This window comes from Oncorhynchus gorbuscha, linkage group LG19 (genome assembly GCF_021184085.1).
Source record: "Oncorhynchus gorbuscha isolate QuinsamMale2020 ecotype Even-year linkage group LG19, OgorEven_v1.0, whole genome shotgun sequence".
Lineage (NCBI taxonomy): Eukaryota > Metazoa > Chordata > Actinopteri > Salmoniformes > Salmonidae > Oncorhynchus > Oncorhynchus gorbuscha.
This window is the reverse complement of record NC_060191.1, coordinates 44,516,533-44,537,890: the sequence shown is the minus strand read 5'-3', so window position 1 is coordinate 44,537,890 and position 21,358 is coordinate 44,516,533. Positions and strand designations below refer to the sequence as shown.

At 46.9% G+C, this 21,358-nt stretch overlaps 1 protein-coding gene across 1 annotated transcript in view; it reads left to right on the top strand.

The window, feature by feature from the left end:
* The window catches only part of LOC124004895 (pleckstrin homology-like domain family B member 1), a 115,155-nt gene that overhangs the window by 56,596 nt on the left and 37,201 nt on the right, over positions 1–21,358 (top strand). Inside the window, exon 6 of the mRNA XM_046313717.1 lies at positions 19,384–20,933. Within this exon, the coding sequence (XP_046169673.1) occupies positions 19,384–20,933 (1,550 nt within the window). The remainder of the gene's footprint in view (positions 1–19,383; positions 20,934–21,358) is intronic.

Here is a 21,358-nt window from a genome sequence, read left to right as displayed (position 1 = left end):
GACTGAACAAATGACCAACAAAATAGCACGTAAGCAAGTAAGTGAAAGAAATAGGTTGTCACGTTCGTTGAATGGAAGAGACCAAGGCGCAGCGTGATATAAATACATCTTCTATTATTTAATGAAGAAACATAAACAAACGTGACGCTATAAATATAACGCGTGCTGACACAGGCAACTAGACATAGACCATAACCCACAAAATACCCAAAGAAGATGGCTGCCTAAATATGGTTCCCAATTAGAGACAACGATAAACAGCTGCCTCTAATTGAGAACCAATCTAGGCAACAATGGACATACATAAACACCTAGATAGTAAATGACCCGATAAACCTACAAAACAGTACAAAAACACATACATCACCCATGTCACACCCTGACCTAACCAAAACAATAAAGAAAACAAAGAATACTAAGGTCAGGGCGTGACATAGGTTTTGATTATGTTTTACTGGTAATGGGGGCATACGTAAATGCCAACAAAATAACAGTTTGGCCAGTGTGGTGTGTGTGAGTGTAACCTTTATTTAACTAGGCAAGTCAGTTATTCTTATTTACAATGACAGCTTACCCCGGCCAAACCCGGATGACGCTGGGCCAATTGTGCGCCGCCCTATAGGACTCCCAATCACGGCGATACGGTGATACAGCCTAGATTCGAACTTCGGGACTGTAGTGATGCCTCTTGCACTGTGATGCCGTGCCTTAGACCGCTGCGTCCATGTGTGTGTGTTAACTATTTAACTGTACTAGAATGCTTAAAAGGCAGCTAAAATTGTAAATATCGGTTGTCGGTATCAGGGTTTTTGACAAGGAAAATATTGGATATTGGTATCGGCCGAAAATGTAATATCGGTTCATCACTAGCAGTAATCATTAACAATGTATTACAAAAAATAACAAGGGAGAACAAAAACACACAAGATATTAAAAATAAGAAGAACACGATAAAGTGAGTAAGCATACTATATACAGGGTCAGTTCCACTACCATATTTACAATGTGAAAGGATACTGGATTGATAGAGGGAGATACTGTATGTACAGGGGTAAGGTGACTAGGCATCAGAATATATGATAAACAACTTCTAACAGCTTCTATCTCAAGGCCATCAGACTGTTAAACAGCCACCACTAACATTGAGTGGCTGCTGCCAACACACTGTCATTGACACTGACCCAACTCCAGCCACTTTAATAATGGGAATTGATGGGAAATGATGTAAATATATCACTAGCCACTTTAAACAATGCTACCTTATATAATGTTACTTACCCTACATTATTCATCTCATATGCATACGTATATACTGTACTCTACATCATCGACTGCATCCTTATGTAATACATGTATCACTAGCCACTTTAACTATGCCACTTTGTTTACTTTGTCTACATACTCATCTCATATGTATATACTGTACTCGATACCATCTACTGTATGCTGCTCTGTACCATCACTCATTCATATATCCTTATGTACATATTCTTTATCCCCTTACACTGTGTATAAGACAGTAGTTTTGGAATTGTTAGTTAGATTACTTGTTGGTTATCACTGAATTGTCGGAACTAGAAGCACAAGCATTTCGCTACACTCGCATTAACATCTGCTAACCATGTGTATGTGACAAATAAAATTTGATTTGATTTAAGCAGAGTAGCAGCAGCATATACTGTGCCTTCGTAAAGTATTCAGACCATTTACATTTTACATTTAAGTCATTTAGCAGACGCTCTTATCCAGAGCGACTTACAAATTGGTGCATTCACCTTATGACATCCAGTGGAACAGTCACTTTACAATAGTGCATCTAAATCTTAAAGGGGGGGGGGGGGGTGAAAGGGGGGGGGTGAGAAGGATTACATTATCCTATCCTCCTTAAAGAGGTGGGGTTTCAGGTGTCTCCGGAAGGTGGTGATTGACTCCGCTGTCCTGGCGTCGTGAGGGAGTTTGTTCCACCATTGGGGGGGCCAGAGCAGCGAACAGTTTTGACTGGGCTGAGCGGGAACTGTACTTCCTCAGTGGTAGGGAGGCGAGCAGGCCAGAGGTGGATGAACGCAGTGCCCTTGTTTGGGTGTAGGGCCTGATCAGAGCCTGGAGGTACTGAGGTGCCGTTCCCCTCACAGCTCCGTAGGCAAGCACCATGGTCTTGTAGCGGATGCGAGCTTCAACTGGAAGCCAGTGGAGAGAGCGGAGGAGCGGGGTGACGTGAGAGAACGTGGGAAGGTTCAACACCAGACGGGCTGCGGCGTTCTGGATGAGTTGTAGGGGTTTAATTGCACAGGCAGGGAGCCCAGCCAACAGCGAGTTGCAGTAATCCAGACGGGAGATGACAAGTGCCTGGATTAGGACCTGCGCCGCTTCCTGTGTGAGGCAGGGTCGTACTCTGCGGATGTTGTAGAGCATGAACCTACAGGAACGGGCCACCGCCTTGATGTTAGTTGAGAACGACAGGGTGTTGTCCAGGATCACGCCAAGGTTCTTAGCGCTCTGGGAGGAGGACACAATGGAGTTGTCAACCGTGATGGCGAGATCATGGAACGGGCAGTCCTTCCCCGGGAGGAAGAGCAGCTCCGTCTTGCCGAGGTTCAGCTTGAGGTGGTGATCCGTCATCCACACTGATATGTCTGCCAAACATGCAGAGATGTGATTCGCCACCTGGTCATCAGAAGGGGGAAAGGAGAAGATTAATTGTGTGTCGTCTGCATAGCAATGATAGGAGAGACCATGTGAGGTTATGACAGAGCCAAGTGACTTGGTGTATAGCGAGAATAGGAGAGGGCCTAGAACAGAGCCCTGGGGGACACCAGTGGTGAGAGCGCGTGGTGAGGAGACAGATTCTCGCCACGCCACCTGGTAGGAGCGACCTGTCAGGTAGGACGCAATCCAAGCGTGGGCCACGCCGGAGATGCCCAACTCGGAGAGGGTGGAGAGGAGGATCTGATGGTTCACAGTATCGCAGGCAGCCGATAGGTCTAGAAGGATGAGAGCAGAGGAGAGAGAGTTAGCTTTAGCGGTGCGGAGCGCCTCCGTGATACAGAGAAGAGCAGTCTCAGTTGAATGACTAGTCTTGAAACCTGACTGATTTGGATCAAGAAGGTCATTCTGAGAGAGATAGCGGGAGAGCTGGCCAAGGACGGCACGTTCAAGAGTTTTGGAGAGAAAAGAAAGAAGGGATACTGGTCTGTAGTTGTTGACATCGGAGGGATCGAGTGTAGGTTTTTTCAGAAGGGGTGCAACTCTCGCTCTCTTGAAGACGGAAGGGACGTAGCCAGCGGTCAGGGATGAGTTGATGTGCGAGGTGAGGTAAGGGAGAAGGTCTCCGGAAATGGTCTGGAGAAGAGAGGAGGGGATAGGGTCAAGCGGGCAGGTTGTTGGGCGGCCGGCCGTCACAAGACGCAAGATTTCATCTGGAGAGAGAGGGGAGAAAGAGGTCAGAGCAGAGGGTAGGGCAGTGTGAGCAGAACCAGCGGTGTCGTTTGACTTAGCAAATGAGGATCGGATGTCGTCGACCTTCTTTTCAAAATGGTTGACGAAGTCATCTGCAGAAAGGGAGGAGGGGGGGGGAGGAGGATTCAGGAGGGAGGAGAAGGTGGCAAAGAGCTTCCTAGGGTTAGAGGCAGAAGCTTGGAATTTAGAGTGGTAGAAAATGGCTTTAGCAGCAGAGACAGAAGAGGAAAATGTAGAGAGGAGGGAGCGAAAGGATGCCAGGTCCGCAGGGAGACGAGTTTTCCTCCATTTCCGCTCGGCTGCCCGGAGCCCTGTTCTGTGAGCTCGCAATGAGTCGTCGAGCCACGGAGCGGGAGGGGAGGACCGAGCCGGCCTGGAGGATAGGGGGCATAGAGAGTCAAAGGATGCAGAAAGAGAGGAGAGGAGGGTTGAGGAGGCAGAATCAGGAGATAGGTTGGAGAAGGTTTGAGCAGAGGGAAGAGATGATAGGATGGAAGAGGAGAGAGTAGAGGGGGAGAGAGAGCGAAGGTTGGGACGGCGCGATACCATCCGAGTAGGGGCAGTGTGGGAAGTGTTGGATGAGAGCGAGAGGGAAAAGGATACAAGGTAGTGGTCGGAGACTTGGAGGGGAGTTGCAATGAGGTTAGTGGAAGAACAGCATCTAGAAAGATGAGGTCGAGCGTATTGCCTGCCTTGTGAGTAGGGGGGGAAGGTGAGAGGGTGAGGTCAAAAGAGGAGAGGAGTGGAAAGAAGGAGGCAGAGAGGAATGAGTCAAAGGTAGACGTGGGGAGGTTAAAGTCGCCCAGAACTGTGAGAGGTGAGCCGTCCTCAGGAAAGGAGCTTATCAAGGCATCAAGCTCATTGATGAACTCTCCGAGGGAACCTGGAGGGCGATAAATGATAAGGATGTTAAGCTTGAAAGGGCTGGTAACTGTGACAGCATGGAATTCAATGGAGGCGATAGACAGATGGGTAAGGGGAGAAAGAGAGAATGACCACTTGGGAGAGATGAGGATCCCGGTGCCACCACCCCGCTGACCAGAAGCTCTCGGGGTGTGCGAGAACACGTGGGCGGACGAAGAGAGAGCAGTAGGAGTGGCAGTGTTATCTGTGGTGATCCATGTTTCCGTCAGTGCCAAGAAGTCGAGGGACTGGAGGGAGGCATAGGCTGAGATGAACTCTGCCTTGTTGGCCGCAGATCGGCAGTTCCAGAGGCTACCGGAGACCTGGAACTCCACGTGGGTCGTGCGCGCTGGGACCACCAGATTAGGGTGGCCGCGGCCACGCGGTGTGGAGCGTTTGTATGGTCTGTGCAGAGAGGAGAGAACAGGGATAGACAGACACATAGTTGACAGGCTACAGAAGAGGCTACGCTAATGCAAAGGAGATTGGAATGACAAGTGGACTATACGTCTCGAATGTTCAGAAAGTTAAGCTTACGTAGCAAGAATCTTATTGACTAAAATGATTAAAATTATACAGTACTGCTGAAGTAGGCTAGCTGGCAGTGGCTGCGTTGTTGACTTTGTAGGCTAGCTGGCAGTGGCTGCGTTGTTGACACTACACTAATCAAGTCGTTCCGTTGAGTGTAATTGTTTCTACAGTGCTGCTATTCGGGGGCTAGCTGGCTAGCTAGCAGTGTTGATTATGTTATGTTGCGTTAAAAGAACGACAATAGCTGGCTAGCTAACCTAGAAAATCGCTCTAGACTACACAATTATCTTTGATACAAAGACGGCTATGTAGCTAGCTATGTAGCTAGCTACGATCAAACAAATCAAACCGTTGTACTGTAATGAAATGAAATGAAAATGTGATACTACCTGTGGAGCGAAGCGGAATGCGACCGGGTTGTTGAGTTCTATTCGGAAGACGTTGGCTAGCTGTTGGCTAGCTAGCAGTGTCTCCTACGTCAAGGACGACAAATAGCTGGCTAGCTAACCTCTGTAAATTAAGATAATCACTCTAAGACTACACACTCTAAACTACACAATTATCTTGGATACGAAGACAGCAAAGACAGCTATGTAGCTAGCTAACACTACACTAATCAATCAGACCAATTGACTTTTTCCACATTTTGTTACGTTACAAACATATTCTAAAATGTATTAAATCAGTTTACAGACAATACCCCATAATGACAAAGAAAAAACAGGTTTAGAATTTTTTTCTAATGTATTATTTAGAAAAAACTGAAATACTACATTTACATAAATATTCAGACTCTTTACTCAGTACTTTGTTGATGCAACGATTACAGCCTCGAGTCTTGTTGGGTATGACACTCCAAGCATGGCACACCTGTATTTGGGGTGTTTCTCCCATGCTTCTCTGAATATCCTCTCAAGCTCTGTCAGGTTGGAGGGGGAGCGTTGCTGCACAGTTATTTTCAGGTCTCTCCAGAGATGTTTGATCGGGTTCAAGTCCGTGCTCTAGCTGGGCCACTCAAGGACATTCAGAGACTTGTCCCGAAGCCACTCCTGCATTGTCTTCACCTTGCAGTGAAATGCTTACAAGCCCTTAACCAACAATGCAGTTAAGAAAATACCTTTAAAAAAGTAAGAGATAAAAAGAACAAATTCTTAAAAAGCAGGAGTTAAATAACAATAGCGGGGCTATTTACAGGGGGTACTGGTACAGAGTCACTGGTGTCGAGGTAATTGAGGTAATATGTACATGTAGGTAGAGTTGCTTCTTGCTTTTTCCCCAACGCAGTTAAGCCAAAACCACGCCCGTTATCCAGAGCGTTCTACAACGCTTTGCGCTCTCTCCAAGTCCGGAAGTGAATATCACGTAGTGCTGTATAATAACATTTGCCCTTGTATTTCAAGATTGAAAAGTATAATAACATAATGTCGTGGACCGAACTAGCCATTAACATCCCTTAACGCTCAAAGACAGATTCAATGGCTGTAGCATAGCGTATTTGACTGAATAATTAGCTAATAAATATTTGAGAAATTATGAATAATAAGTATAAGCTTTTACCTGATCATTTTTACCTGATAATAGACTACTAATGATAATATAACAACTTCAAATACCGAGCTAGTAACGTTAAGTAGCCGAGGTTAACTTAGCTGACCTTCAATTGAGGAAATTCAGCAGAGTTCTGAGACATTTTTACAACTAATTGGAACTCTGAAAATAAATACATGGGCAATGTTACCAAACATGATAATAATAGGCCTGCATTATTGTAGGCAGTGAATTGATTAATTACACTTTACATCCTTACCTTGGAAGGTCACTGTCTCTAAGCTGAGAGGTCCAGGATGGCAGGAAGCTTGGCCCCAGTGATGTACTGGGCCGTACGCGCTACCCTCTGTCGTGCCTTGCGGTTGGAGGCCAAGCAGTTGCCATACCAGGCAGTGATGCAACCCATCAGGATGCTCTCGATGGTGCAGCTGTAGAACCTTTTGAGGATCTGAGGACCCATGCCAAATCTTTTCAGTCTCCTGAGGGGGAATAGGTTTTGTCGTGCCCTCTTCACGACTATCTTGGTGTGTTTGGACCATGTTCGTTTGTTGGTGATGTGAACGCCAAGGAACTTGAAGCTCTCCACTACAGCCCCGTCGATGAGAATGGGGGCGTGCTCGGGCCTCCATCTCCTGTAGCCTACAATCATCTCCTTTGTCTTGATCATGTTGAGGGAGAGGTTGTTGTCCTTGCACCACATGGTCAGGTCTCTGACCTCCTCTTTATAGGCTGTCTCATCGTTTTCGGTGATCAGGCCTTCCACTGTTGTGTCATCGGCAAACTTAATGATGGTGTTGGAGTCGTGCTTGACCGTGCAGTCATGAGTGAACAGGGAGTACAGGAGGGGACTGAGCACGCACCTCTGAGGGCCCCCCCTATTTACGATCTGCGCGGAGGATGTGTTGGTACCCACCCTTACCACCTGGGGGCAGCCCGTCAGGAAGTCCAGGATCCAGTTGCAGAGGGAGGTGTTTAGTCCCTGGGTCCTTAGCTTAGTGATGAGCTTTGAGGGCACTATGGTGTTGAACGCTGTTCTGTAGTCAATGCATAGCATTCTCACATAGGTGTTCCTTTTGTCCATGTGTGAAAGGGCAGTGTGGAGTGTAATAGAGATTGCATTATCTGTGGGTCTGTTGGGGTGGCATGCAAATTGGAATGGGTCTGATGGTGTTGATGTGAGCCATGATCAGCCTTTCAAAGTATTTCATGGCTACCGACGTGAGTGCTACGGGTCGGTAGTCATTTAGGCAGGTTACCTTAGTGTTCTTGGCCACAAGGACTTTGGTATTACAGACTCAGACAGGGAGAGGTTGAAAATGTCAGTGAAGACACTTGCCAGTTGGTCAGCGCATGATTAGAGTACATGTCCTGGTAATCTGTCTGTCTTGTGAATGTTGACCTGCTTAAAGGTCTTACATCGGCTGCGGAGAGCGTGATCACACAGTCGTTCGGAACAGCTGATGCTCTCATGCATGTTTCAGTGTTACTTGCCTCGAAGCGAGCATATAAGTTATTTAGCACGTCTGGTAGGCTCGTGTCACTGGGCAGCTCTCGGCTGTGCTTCCCTTTGTAGTCTGTAATAGTTTGCAATCCCGGCCACATCTGACGAGCATAGGAGCCGGTGTAGTATGATTCAATCTTAATCCTGTTGTGATGCTTTGCCTGTTTGATGATTCATCGGAGGGCATAGTGGGATTTCTTAAAAGCTTGCAGGTTAGAGTCCCGTTCCTTGAAAGTGGCAGCTCTACCCTTTAGCTCAGTGCGAATGTTGCCTGTAATCCATGGCTTCTGGTTGGGGTACGTACATACAGTCACTGTAGGGATGACGTCATTGATGCACTTATTGATTACATTTACATTTTACATTTAAGTCATTTAGCAGACGCTCTTATCCAGAGCGACTTACAAATTGATAAAGCCAGTGACTGATGTGGTGTACTCCTCAATGCCATCAATAGAATCCCGGAACATATTCCAGTCTGTGATAGCAAAACAGTCCTGTAGTTTTGCATCTGCTTCATCTGACCACTTTTTTATTTACCGAGTCACTGGTGCTTCCTGCTTTAATTTTTGCTTGTAAGCAGGAATAAGGAGGATAGAATTATAGTCAGATTTTCCAATTGGAGGGCGAGGGAGAGCTTTGCTCGCATCTCTGTGTGTGGAGTAAAATGTGGTCTAGAGTTTTCTTCCTCTGGTTGCACATTTAACATGTTGATAGAAATGAGGTAAAACTGATTTAAGTTTCCCTGCATTATGTACCCCGGCCACTGGTAGCGCCGCCTCTGAATGAGTGTTTTCCTGTTTGCTTATGACGGTATACAGCTCATTGAGTGCAGTTTCAGTGCCAGCATCGGTCTGGGGTGATATGTAGACATCTACGAAAAATACAGATGAAAACTCTCTAGGTAGATACTGTGGTCTACAGTTTATCATGAGACACTCTACCTCAGGCGAGCAAAACCTTGAGACTTCCTTAGATATCATGCACCAGATATGGTTTACAAATATACGTAGGTCGCTACCCCGTGACATAGGCCACCGCCCGTGACATAGGCCGCCGCCCCGTCTTGGCTGTGTGCTTAGGGTCGTTGTCCTGTTGGATGATGAACCTTCGCCCAAATCTGAGATTCTGAGTGCTCTGGAGCAGGTTTTCATCAAGGATCTCTGTACTTTGCTCTGTTCATCTTTGCCTCGATCCTGCTCGATCCTGACTAGTCTCCCAGTCCCTGCTGCTGAAAAACATTCCCACAGCATAATGCTGCCATCACCATGCTTCACCGTAGGGATGGTGCCAGGTTTCCTCTAGGCGTTGCACTTGGCATTCATTTCTCATGATTTGAGAGTCTTTAGGTGCCTTTTGGCAACTCCAAGCGGGCTCTCACGTGCCTTTTACTGAGGAGTGGCTTCCGTCTGGCCACTCTACCATAAAGGCCTGATTGGTGGTGCTGCAGAGATGGTTTTCCTTCTGGAAGATTATCCAATCTCCACAGAGGAACTCTAGAGCTCTGTCAGAGTGACCATTGGGTTCTTGGTCACCTCCCTGACCAAGGCCCTTCTTCCCTGATTGCTCAGTTTGGCTGGGCGGCCAGCTCTTAGAAGAATCTTGGTGGTTCTAAACTTTCATTTAAGAATGATTGTGGCCACTGTGTTCTTGGGGACCTTCAATGCTGTAGAAATGTTTTGGTACCCTTCCCCTGATCTATTCCTCAACGCAATCCTGTCCCGGAGATCTATGAACAATACCTTCAACCCCATGGCTTGGTTTTTGCTGTGACATGCACTGTCAAATGTGGGACCTTTTATAGACAGGTGTGTGTCTTTCCAAATCATGTCCAATCAATTGGATTTACCACAGGTGGTCTCCAATCAAGTTGTAGAAACACCTCAAGGATGATCAATGGAAACAGGATGCACCTGAGCTCAATTTCTAGTCTCATAGCATTTGGTATGAAAATATGTTTTTATTTTTTAATACATTTCAAAAAATGTGTAAAACCTGTTTTTTTGCTTCATCATTACGGGGTATTGTGTGTAGATTAATCACAGAATGTGGGTTCTGGGGTCTGATTACTTTCCGAGGGTACTGTATGATGATTGTATTTTTTTATTTAACCTTTATTTGACTAGGCAAGTCAATTAAGAACAAATTCTTATTTACAATGACGGTCTACCCCGTCCAAACCCGGACGACTTTGGGCCAATTGTGCGCCGCCCGATGGGACTCCCAATCACGGCCGGATGTGATACCGCCTGCAATCGAACCAGGGACTGTAGTGACGCCTCTTGCACTGAGATGCAGTTCCTTAAACCCCTGCGTCACTTGTGAGTCACACACGCCGTGTGTTGGAGTATCAGTGTGCGTCGTGTGTAGAGTCCAGTGAGTGTGCATAGACAGTGCAATAATAAGAATAAAATACAAAGGTCAACTCAGATAGTCTGTTGAGACATTTTGTTAGCTATTTAGTTAGCTATTTAGCAGTCTTATGACATGGGGATAGAAGCTGTTCAGGTGCCTGTTGGTGTCAGACTTGATGTACCGGTACCGCTTGCCGTTCAGAAGCAGAGTGAACAGTCTATGGCATGGGTGGCTGGATTCTTTCATGATTTTCCGGGCCTTCCTTTTACACCTCCCGATACAGAGGCCCTGGATGGCAGGGAGCTCAGCTCCTTGGTCTTACTGATGTTGAGTGAGAGGTTATTGTTGGGGACACTGCCAGTCACTGACCCCTTCCCTGTAGTCTCTCTCATCGTCGGCAGTGACCAGGTCTACCACCGTCGTGTCGTCATCAAACTTTTTTTACCTTTATTTAACCAGGCAAGTCAGTTAAGAACATATTCTTATTTTCAATGACGGCCTGGGAACAGTGGGTTAACTGCCTGTTCAGGGGCAGAACGACAGATTTGTACCTTGTCAGCTCGGGGGGCTTGAACTCGCAACCTTCCGGTTACTAGTCCAACGCTCTAACCACTAGGCTACGCTGCCGCCCCAACTTGATGATGGAGTTGGGGTTATACGTGGCCACGCAGTCATAGGTGAACAGGGAGTACAAGAGGGGTCTAAGCACACACCTCTTTGTGGCCCCTGTGTTGAGGGTCAGCGTGGCAGAGTTGATGTTGCCTACCCTCCCCACCTGGAGTTGGCCCGCCAGGAAGTCTAAGATCCAGTTGCAGAGGGAGGTGTTTAGTCCCAGGGTCCTAAGCTTGGTGACGAGTCTGGAGGGGACAATGGTGTTGAAAGCTGAACTGTATTTAATGAACAGCATTCTCACATACAGTAGGTATTCCTCTTATCTAGGTGGGTGAGGGCAGTGTTGATTGCAACTGAGATTGCGTCATCTATTGATCTGTTGGGGCGTTATTGCAAATTGGAGTGGTTCTAGGGTGTCTGGGGTGATGGAGTTGATGTGTTCCATAACCAGTCTCTCAAAACACTTCATGATTACAGATGTGAGTGCTACAGGGTGGTAGTCATTGTGGCATGAAGCCTTAGAGTTCTTGGGAACAGGGATGATATGATGGTGGTCATCTTAAAACATGTTGGGAATACAGACTGGGACAAGGAGATGTTGAAAATGACCGGGAATATACCTGCCAGCTGTTCTTCACATGCTCTGAGAAAGCACCCTGGAATACTCACGTTGGCCTTGGAGAGCGAGATCAAACCCAATCTTCTGGGTCGGTGGCGGCCCTCACACCCGGTACGATGTTGGTGTTATCAAGGCGTGCATAGATTGCATTGAGTTTGTCTGATAGAGAGGCATCTGTTATCGCTTTTATCCATAATCTCATGTAGACTGGCCTACCCGCACTGTATCTGCAAGCTGTGGGCTAGAGCGCAGGTTCCCAGACCAGAGTAGAAATTTGCATATTTTCTTCATGCAGATTCTAGAATATTTACATGAAAATCTGTCGCCAATTGGATGGAAACCTAGCTACGGTGATAGTTTTAAATTAAAATGGCAAAAATAAACAAATATCTTCTTAGCAAAAGGCTATTTCTCATACACAATTTATCTTGGACAGTCTGGGAGTGGTTTGAGTTAGGGACCTAATTGGAGTAGCCTAATGGGAGGGATATGTAACTTGAAAACTAGCTGTCATTGACAGAGGGTCGAAACGCTCTTTGTTATTGGTCTATTAATTTACTAATTTACTTGCTTTGGCAACATTAACTTATGTTTTCCATGCCAATATAGCCCCTTGAATTGAATTAATTTATACTGCCTAATTTATTTATTTTATTTAACCTTTATTTAACCAGGTAGGCTAGTTGAGAACAAGTTCTCATTTACAATTGCGACCTGGCCAAGATAAAGCAAAGCAGTTAGACACATACAACAACACAGAGTTACACATGGAGTAAAACAAACATACAGTCAATAATACAGTCGAAAAATAAGTCTATATACAATGTGAGCAACTGAGGTGAGATAAGGGAGGTAAAGGCAAAAAAAGGCCATGGTGGTGAAGTAAATACAATATAGCAAGTAAAACACTGGAATGGTTGATTTGCAGTGGAAGAATGTGCAAAGTAGAGATAGAAATAATGGGGTGCAAAGGAGCAAAATAAATACAGTAGGAAAAGAGGTAGTTGTTAGGGCTAAATTATAGATGGGCAATGTACAGGTGCAGTAATCTGTGAGCTGCTCTGACAGCTGGTGCTTAAAGCTAGTGAGGTTAGATAAGTGTTTCCAGTTTCAGAGATTTTTGTTTTGGGGGTGACCAGAGAGATACAGTGGGGCAAAAAATTGTTTAGTCAGCCACCAATTGTGCAAGTTCTCCCACTTAAAAAGATGAGAGAGGCCTTTCATTTTCATCATAGGTACACTTCAACTATGACAGACAAAATGAGAAGGAAAAAAAATCCAGAAAATCACGTTGTAGGATTTTTTATGAATTTATTTGCAAATTATGGTGGAAAATAAGTATTTGGTCAATAACAAAAGTTTATCTCAATACTTTGTTATATACCCTTTGTTGGCAATGACAGAGGTCAAACGTTTTCTGTAAGTCTTCACAAGGTTTTCACACACTGTTGCTGGTATTTTGGCCCATTCCTCCATGCAGATCTCCTCTAGAGCAGTGATGTTTTGGAGCTGTTGCTGGGCAACATGGACTTTCAACTCCCTCCAAAGATTTTCTATGGGGTTGAGATCTGGAGACTGGCTAGGCCACTCCAGGACCTTGAAATGCTTCTTACGAAGCCACTCCTTCGTTTCCTGGGCGGTGTGTTTGGGATCATTGTCATGCTGAAAGACCCAGCCACGTTTCATCTTCAATGCCCTTGCTGATGGAAGGAGGTTTTCACTCAAAATCTCACGATACATGGCCCCATTCATTCTTTCCTTTACACGGATCAGTCGTCCTGGTCACTTTGCAGGAAAACAGCTCCAAAGCATGATGTTTCCACCCCCATGGTTCACAGTAGGTATGGTGTTCTTTGGATGCAACTCAGCATTCTTTGTCCTCCAAACACGACGAGTTGAGTTTTTACCAAAAAGTTATATTTTGGTTTCATCTGACCATATGACATTCTCTCAATCTTCTTCTGGATCATCCAAATGCTCTCTAGCAAACTTCAGAATGGCCTGGACATGTACTGGATTAAGCAGAGGGACACGTCTGGCACTGCAGGATTTGAGTCCCTGGCGGCGTAGTGTGTTACTGATGGTAGGCTTTGTTACGTTGGTCCCAACCCTCTGCAGGTCATTCATTACGTCCCCCCGTGTGGTTCTGGGATTTTTGCTCACCGTTCTTGTGATCATTTTGACCCCACGGGGTGAGATCTTGCGTGGAGCCCCAGATTGAGGGAGATTATCAGTGGTCTTGTATGTCTTCCATTTCCTAATAATTGCTCCCACAGTTGATTTCTTCAAACCAAGCTGCTTACCTATTGCAGATTCAGTCTTCCCAGCCTGGTGCAGGTCTACAATTTTGTTTCTGGTGTCCTTTGAGAGCTCTTTGGTCTTGGCCATAGTGGAGTTTGGAGTGTGACTATTTGAGGTTGTGGACAGGTGTCTTTTATACGGATAACAAGTTCAAACAGGTACCATTAATACAGGTAACGAGTGGAGGACAGAGGAGCCTCTTAAAGAAGAAGTTACAGGTCTGTGAGAGCCAGAAATCTTGCTTGTTTGTAGGTGACCAAATACTTATTTTCCACCATAATTTGCAAATAAATTCATGAATAATCCTACAATGTGATTTTCTGTAGTTGAAGTGTACCTATGATGAAAATTACAGGCCTCTCTCATCTTTTTAAGTGGGAGAACTTGCACAATTGGTGGCTGACTAAATACTTTTTTGCCCCACTGTATACCTGCTGGAGCGTGTGCTACAGGTGGGTGCTGCTATGGTGACCAGCGAGCTGAGATAAGGGGGGACTTTACCTCGCAGGGTCTTGTAGATGACCTGGAGCCAGTGGGTTTGGCGATGAGTATGAAGCGGGGCCAGCCAACGAGAGCGTACAGGTCGCAGTGGTGGGTAGTATATGGGGCTTTGGTGACAAAACGGATGGCACTGTGATAGACTGCATCCAATTTATTGAGTAGGGTATTGGAGGCTATTTTGTAAATTACATCGCCGAAGTCGAGGATTGATAGGATGGTCAGTTTTACAAGGGTATGTTTGGCAGCATGAGTGAAGGATGCTTTGTTACGAAATAGGAAGCCTATTCTAGATGTAACTTTGTATTGGAGATGTTTGATGTGAGTCTGGAAGGAGAGTTTACAGTCTAACCAGACACCTAGGTATTTGTAGTTGTCCACATATTCTAAGTCAGAGCCGTCCAAAGTAGTGATGTTGGACAGGCGGACAGGTGCAGGCAGCGATCGGTTGAAGAGCATGCATTTAGGTTTACTTGTATTTAAGAACAATTGGAGGCCACGGAAGGAGAGTTGTATGGTATTGAAGCTCACTTATACAAAATTAGTTGAAATTTCAGGCACTTTTCAAACTGCTCTTACACTCAAAATGTATTATAAGAATGTAGACAAATTCACAGTAATATTCCAAGCTCATAGTGTGGAAATATATATAAAACACGTTTTTGACTGCACTGCCCCTTTAAGAAGAAAAACAGACGCCATAGTTCCCGCCCCGGTAAACTACCAGGCTGTCACATCAGCACGGTGGACAGGGAAGGGAGGGAGAGCGAGCTAGCAGGGTAGCGGAGCCTGGCACACGAAACCTGGCTGGAATATCACTCTGTCAACCTTCCCGGGTGCGGAGAGCCGGGTAGGCTACGACAGGCTTCGTTAAATGCATCTTTATTGAGGTAGAAATGCCGGCTCCAGCGTTTGGGTTTTTAGCTGGGTTAAAGGTCATTATATCTTAGTCGCAGGCTTGCCCATTCATGTAAGTACTGATAATTATTCATATTTACCGCTGTCCAGGGACAGAGACTAATGTATTTTCACGGTCATTCTCTACGTTTTTGACATTGTGGGTCTATTCATCTTCTGAGACGTTTGACAATCGGAATGCTGGCGACATCCTACGACCATGTGGCCTGTTCTGGGATGAATAAATAACGGGGAAAATGAATAACCAAGTAACCGACAAAATATCCATATAATTGTAATTTACACCAACATGTATTGGGGCCATATGGTGGTCGCGCTGTCACTCAAAATTACATGATGCTTGAATAGTTTTTCTGCTTGGCAGATGAAGAACTCTGGTTGAGTCATTGTAGAAAGACCAGGCAGATAGCCTACTCCCAGCTCTTTGCTGAACAAATAGTGCTTATGCATTATTTGTAAAGCCTCTTCATCATCCAGGGCTATGAGGTCATATTTATGAATAGAAATCAAAATGAAGGTGGTTATTTACTGCAGTGATACACAGTAGCTTGTTTATTCTAGACTGAAAGTACCCTATTTGAAACAGAGCTGTATTTGGAATGGCTTTCATATTTGACATGTGCATGATGTCTATGTTACAAAAATATGGTCATATACATATTCACATGCATACAGTACATATTTCCACATACAGTACATATTTCCGCATACAGTACATATTTCCACATACAAGAGTTGCCAAAGATGCATGATCTCACTAATTTGTTTATACATACTGAGTATACCAAACATAAACAAAAATTATAATATTAAGTTGCACACCCCCACCCCTTTGCCCTCAGAACATGTCTCAATTTGTCTAGTTGACAAGGTGTCGAAAGTGTTCCACAGGGATGCTGGCCCATGTTGACTCCAATGCTTCCCATAGTTGTGTCAAGTTGGCTGGATGTCCTTTGGGTGGTGGACCATTCTTGATACACACGGGGAACTGTTGAACATGAAAACCCAGCAGTGTTATTTTCACATACATCAGATGGGTGCAGTGAAATGTTCTATTACAGGGTCAGCCATAGTAGTACGGTGCCCCTGGAGCAAATTAGGGGTAAGTGCCTTTCGGCGCAGGTATTCAAACCAGCGACCTTTCGGTTACTGGCCCAACTCTCTAGGGTTACCTGCCATCATACAAATGATCACATTGCTTATTCCTGATTTCAGCCTATTAGCATATCATATTAATACCATAGATTACACCTGGATGTCCCCTTGTGCTCCCTAATCTACAACGTTGACATTATGGGGAGACTGAGGGTTGCCTGCGATTTTGATTGAATTACCACTGTGCCCTGGCTTGCGCTGCTCTCCAGCCACACAGTAATTGAGTTCTACTGGCACATTTTCCCCTCAATCTTTCCAAAGCCTGTCTTTTGCTGCCTTTGTCACTCTCTCACTCTCTCTCAATCTCTCCCCCTGTTTCTCTCACTCTCTCTCAATCTCTCCCCCTGTTTCTCTCACTCTCTCTCAATCTCTCCCCTGTTTCTCTCACTCTCTCTCAATCTCTCCCCCTGTTTCTCTCACTCTCTCTCAATCTCTCCCCCTGTTTCTCTCACTCTCTCTCAATCTCTCCCCCTGTTTCTCTCACTCTCTCTCAATCTCTCCCCCTGTTTCTCTCACTCTCTCTCAATCTCTCCCCCTGTTTCTCTCACTCTCTCTCAATCTCTCCCCTGTTTCTCTCACTCTCTCTCAATCTCTCCCCCTGTTTCTCTCACTCTCTCTCAATCTCTCCCCCTGTTTCTCTCATCTCTCTCTCAATCTCTCCCCCTGTTTCTCTCACTCTCTCTCAATCTCTCCCCTGTTTCTCTCTCTCAATCTCTCCCCCTGTTTCTCTCACTCTCTCTCAATCTCTCCCCTGTTTCTCTCACTCTCTCTCAATCTCTCCCCCTGTTTCTCTCACTCTCTCTCAATCTCTCCCCCTGTTTCTCTCACTCTCTCTCAAATCAATCTCTCCCCCTGTTTCTCTCACTCTCTCTCAATCTCTCCCCCTGTTTCTCTCACTCTCTCTCAATCTCTCCCCCTGTTTCTCTCACTCTCTCTCAATCTCTCCCCCTGTTTCTCTCACTCTCTCTCAATCTCTCCCCCTGTTTCTCTCACTCTCTCTCAATCTCTCCCCCTGTTTCTCTCACTTCTCTCAATCTCTCCCCCTGTTTCTCTCACTCTCTCTCAATCTCTCCCCCTGTTTCTCTCACTCTCTCTCAATCTCTCCCCTGTTTCTCTCACTCTCTCTCAATCTCTCCCCCTGTTTCTCTCACTCTCTCTCAATCTCTCCCCCTGTTTCTCTCACTCTCTCTCAATCTCTCCCCCTGTTTCTCTCACTCTCTCTCAATCTCTCCCCCTGTTTCTCTCACTCTCTCAATCTCTCCCCTGTTTCTCTCACTCTCTCTCAATCTCTCCCCTGTTTCTCTCACTCTCTCTCAATCTCTCCCCCTGTTTCTCTCACTCTCTCTCAATCTCTCCCCCTGTTTCCCCTGTTTCTCTCCCTGTTTCTCTCTCTCAATCTCTCCCCTGTTTCTCTCACTCTCTCTCAATCTCTCCCCCTGTTTCTCTCACTCTCTCTCAATCTCTCCCCCTGTTTCTCTCTCTCTCAATCTCTCCCCCTGTTCTCTCTCAATCAATCTCTCCCCCTGTTTCTCTCACTCTCTCAATCTCTCCCCTGTTTCTCTCAATCTCTCTCCCCCTGTTTCTCTCACTCTCTCTCAATCTCTCCCCCTGTTTTTCTCTCAATCTCTCCCCTGTTTCTCTCTCTCTCAATCTCTCCCCCTGTTTCTCTCACTCTCTCTCAATCTCTCCCCCTGTTTCTCTCACTCTCTCTCAATCTCTCCCCTGTTTCTCTCACTCTCTCTCAATCTCTCCCCCTGTTTCTCTCACTCTCTCTCAATCTCTCCCCCTGTTTCTCTCACTCTCTCTCAATCTCTCCCCCTGTTTCTCTCACTCTCTCTCAATCTCTCCCCCTGTTTCTCTCTCTCAATCTCTCCCCCAATCTCAATCTCTCCCCCTGTTTCTCTCACTCTCTCTCAATCTCTCCCCCTGTTTCTCAATCTCTCCCCCTGTTTCTCTCACTCTCTCTCAATCTCTCCCCTGTTTCTCTCACTCTCTCTCAATCTCTCCCCCTGTTTCTCTCACTCTCTCTCAATCTCTCCCCCTGTTTCTCTCACTCTCTCTCAATCTCTCCCCCTGTTTCTCTCACTCTCTCTCAATCTCTCCCCCTGTTTCTCTCACTCTCTCTCAATCTCTCCCCCTGTTTCTCTCACTCTCTCTCAATCTCTCCCCCTGTTTCTCTCACTCTCTCTCAATCTCTCCCCCTGTTTCTCTCACTCTCTCTCAATCTCTCCCCTGTTTCTCTCACTCTCTCTCAATCTCTCCCCCTGTTTCTCTCACTCTCTCTCAATCTCTCCCCTGTTTCTCTCACTTCTCTCAACTCTCTCTCAATCTCTCCCCTGTTTCTCTCACTCTCTCTCAATCTCTCCCCCTGTTTCTCTCACTCTCTCTCAATCTCTCCCCCTGTTTCTCTCACTCTCTCTCAATCTCTCCCCCTGTTTCTCTCACTCTCTCCCCCTGTTTCTCTCACTCTCTCTCAATCTCTCCCCCTGTTTCTCTCACTCTTTCTTGGTCTCTGTCGCCGCTCTGTATCTTTCTCTCACTTCTCTTTCCTTTTTCTCATTAGCATTTCTTCATGCAAATTGTGATTTGGGTGGATTAAGTTGGACAGTGGGCAGGTTTAAATGTAGAAGCGCTCGAAGGTAATTGATGGCTTAAACCAACCAACCAATAAAACATAGGAGCCAATTGAAGGTACTTGTGCTAAAGGCTTAGGTTCTATAATAAAAGTAACAAGGCACTTTATGTAAATGAGTGGTGGTGCAACCGCAAGATACAGTCCATTTATGAACTTTACGGTCCATTCAATTCTCTCAATATCATCTCATTATCTATTCAGCTCTTAGAGCTCATGTCTGTTTCTATTTGTCATGTTTTCAGGGATATACCATACTGAAAAAAAAATGTTTTAACCGTATATATTGCAGTGGTCATAGTCTTCACTCATAGTATAGCCTAGTGAGTGATATTAGTTCTGTTTTACCTACAGACTCAAAGAGCCTGGTCAATGGGAACCATCAATCAGGAGCATCCCAGTCGCACCACCCAGCCCCCGGTGAGAGAGTCCCACGCTCCGAGCATAGTGCCATCGTCAGCTCCATCGAAAAGGACCTCCAGGACATCATGGACTCCCTAGTCATGGATGATCCCCAGCCTTCCTCTTCAGACTCAAAAAATCCAGACCACCCCATCCCCCACTCCCCGCTGTCCCCCATGGTCAACGGAGGAGGCCGCTACCTCCTCTCCCCTCCCACCAGCCCGGGGGCCATGTCAGTGGGCTCTAGCTATGAGAACACCTCCCCGCCCTTCTCCCCTCTGTCCTCTCCCTCGGCGGCCAGCAGCGCAGGCAGCTACACCAGCCCTTCTCCCAGCGGCTGCCTGGACCCCCAGGACCTATCCCTGCCCCCCGTGCCAGTCCGCTCATCCAGCTACAACTACACAACTACACCACCCATCCCCCAGCCAAGGACCATAATGACAAACTACAGCCCCGGTGGTGGGGTGCAGAGGGTTCCTGAGAGCCCCAGGCTCCAGAGGAAATGTCTCCTGGAGGCCCCCCAGAGCCCCAAGCCGGCCCGCAGAGGCCAGAGCCTGGACAGCCCAGGGGTGATGGGTTCAGAGAGCCCCAGACTGACCCACCTATCTGTTGCATCAGCCGATGCCGGGTACATGGGCAGGAACGCAGTGCCAAGTAACCCCAGACTCACCTCCAATTTCTCCTACGCCGCCACGTCTTCCTCCCCATCCAGTCCCAGGACGAAAGCGGGCAACATCCTCCAGGAGCGTCCGGCCAGCCCCTTCAGAGAGCAGGTGGACCGCTCCCTCACCTCCAGCGCTTCCAGACAGCTGCTATCCCAGCCCAGCAGGGCCTTCCAGCCTCCCCTGGACCCCATCGTCCACATAATCCAGGGGGGCTCTCCACTCCAGCAGCACCACCCCTTTCCCCACCCTCTCACGCTGCAGCCACCAAAGAGCCCTCGGCTCTCCCACAGGAACCTCGACCTCAGCGGCGGTGGTGGCAGCAGCATGAGGGAGCTCCCCCCTCTCAGCCCCTCCATGGCTCGCAGAGGTGTGCCTGTTCTCCCGGGGGCTCTGCCTGGAAGTATCCCCATGTTGAGAACGCCCGAGAGCCCATCATCATTGGGGAAGCTGGGAGTCCCGGAGAGCCCCGGGCTCCGACGCAAGGCCGGCTCCCCCCCGGAGGACCAGTTTGGCGGTAGTGTGGTCCGAGCCCGCAGCCCCTCCCCTACCTTGGGGCTGATGATGATGGAGAGCGGGGGAGGGGGAAGGAAGGCCAGCTTTGGGAACGCCCTCTCCCCTGCTTACAGCCTGGGCTCCCTACCTGGCTCTTCGCCTCTCGCCAGCCCTAGGGGCCATAGGAAGATGTCCGGGGGCCCCCGGGATCAGAGGGGCCCCCACCCGGGCATGCGGGAACGGAAAAACAGCATCTCTGAGATCAGCGACAACGAGGACGAGCTGTTGGAGTACCACCGGCGCCAGAGAGAGGAGAGGCTCAGGGAGCAGGAGATGGAGAGACTGGTAAGTGTAGTAGCCTACTGTTAGCTTTGAGTTAGGCTACCTATCCACACAATTCATCATTGACCTATGTGGTACAGGGTAATAGCAAACTAGAAGTTATTCGAAGTAATGCTATCAATTCAATTACCATTCATTTTGATACTTGTCCTCAAGGAGATAACTCTGCTGCCTGGGAAATATGCCCCTTATCCAGCTCCTGACGTTGACACAAAAATCTCTGTCTTTCTTTCTCCGTCTCTCACGCCACTATCTATCAAATAAAAATAAAATATGAAAGGGTGTGAATTCCCACCCTAAAAAACAACAACAAAACCTGAAGTTTTTTAGCAACTGGATCTGCTGAGCTGTAGTTCGGCTTATAGCCTTTTTTAACCAACATTTTTAGTCTGTCTCCACTCAAGTGTTCCTCCACATCACCAGATAAC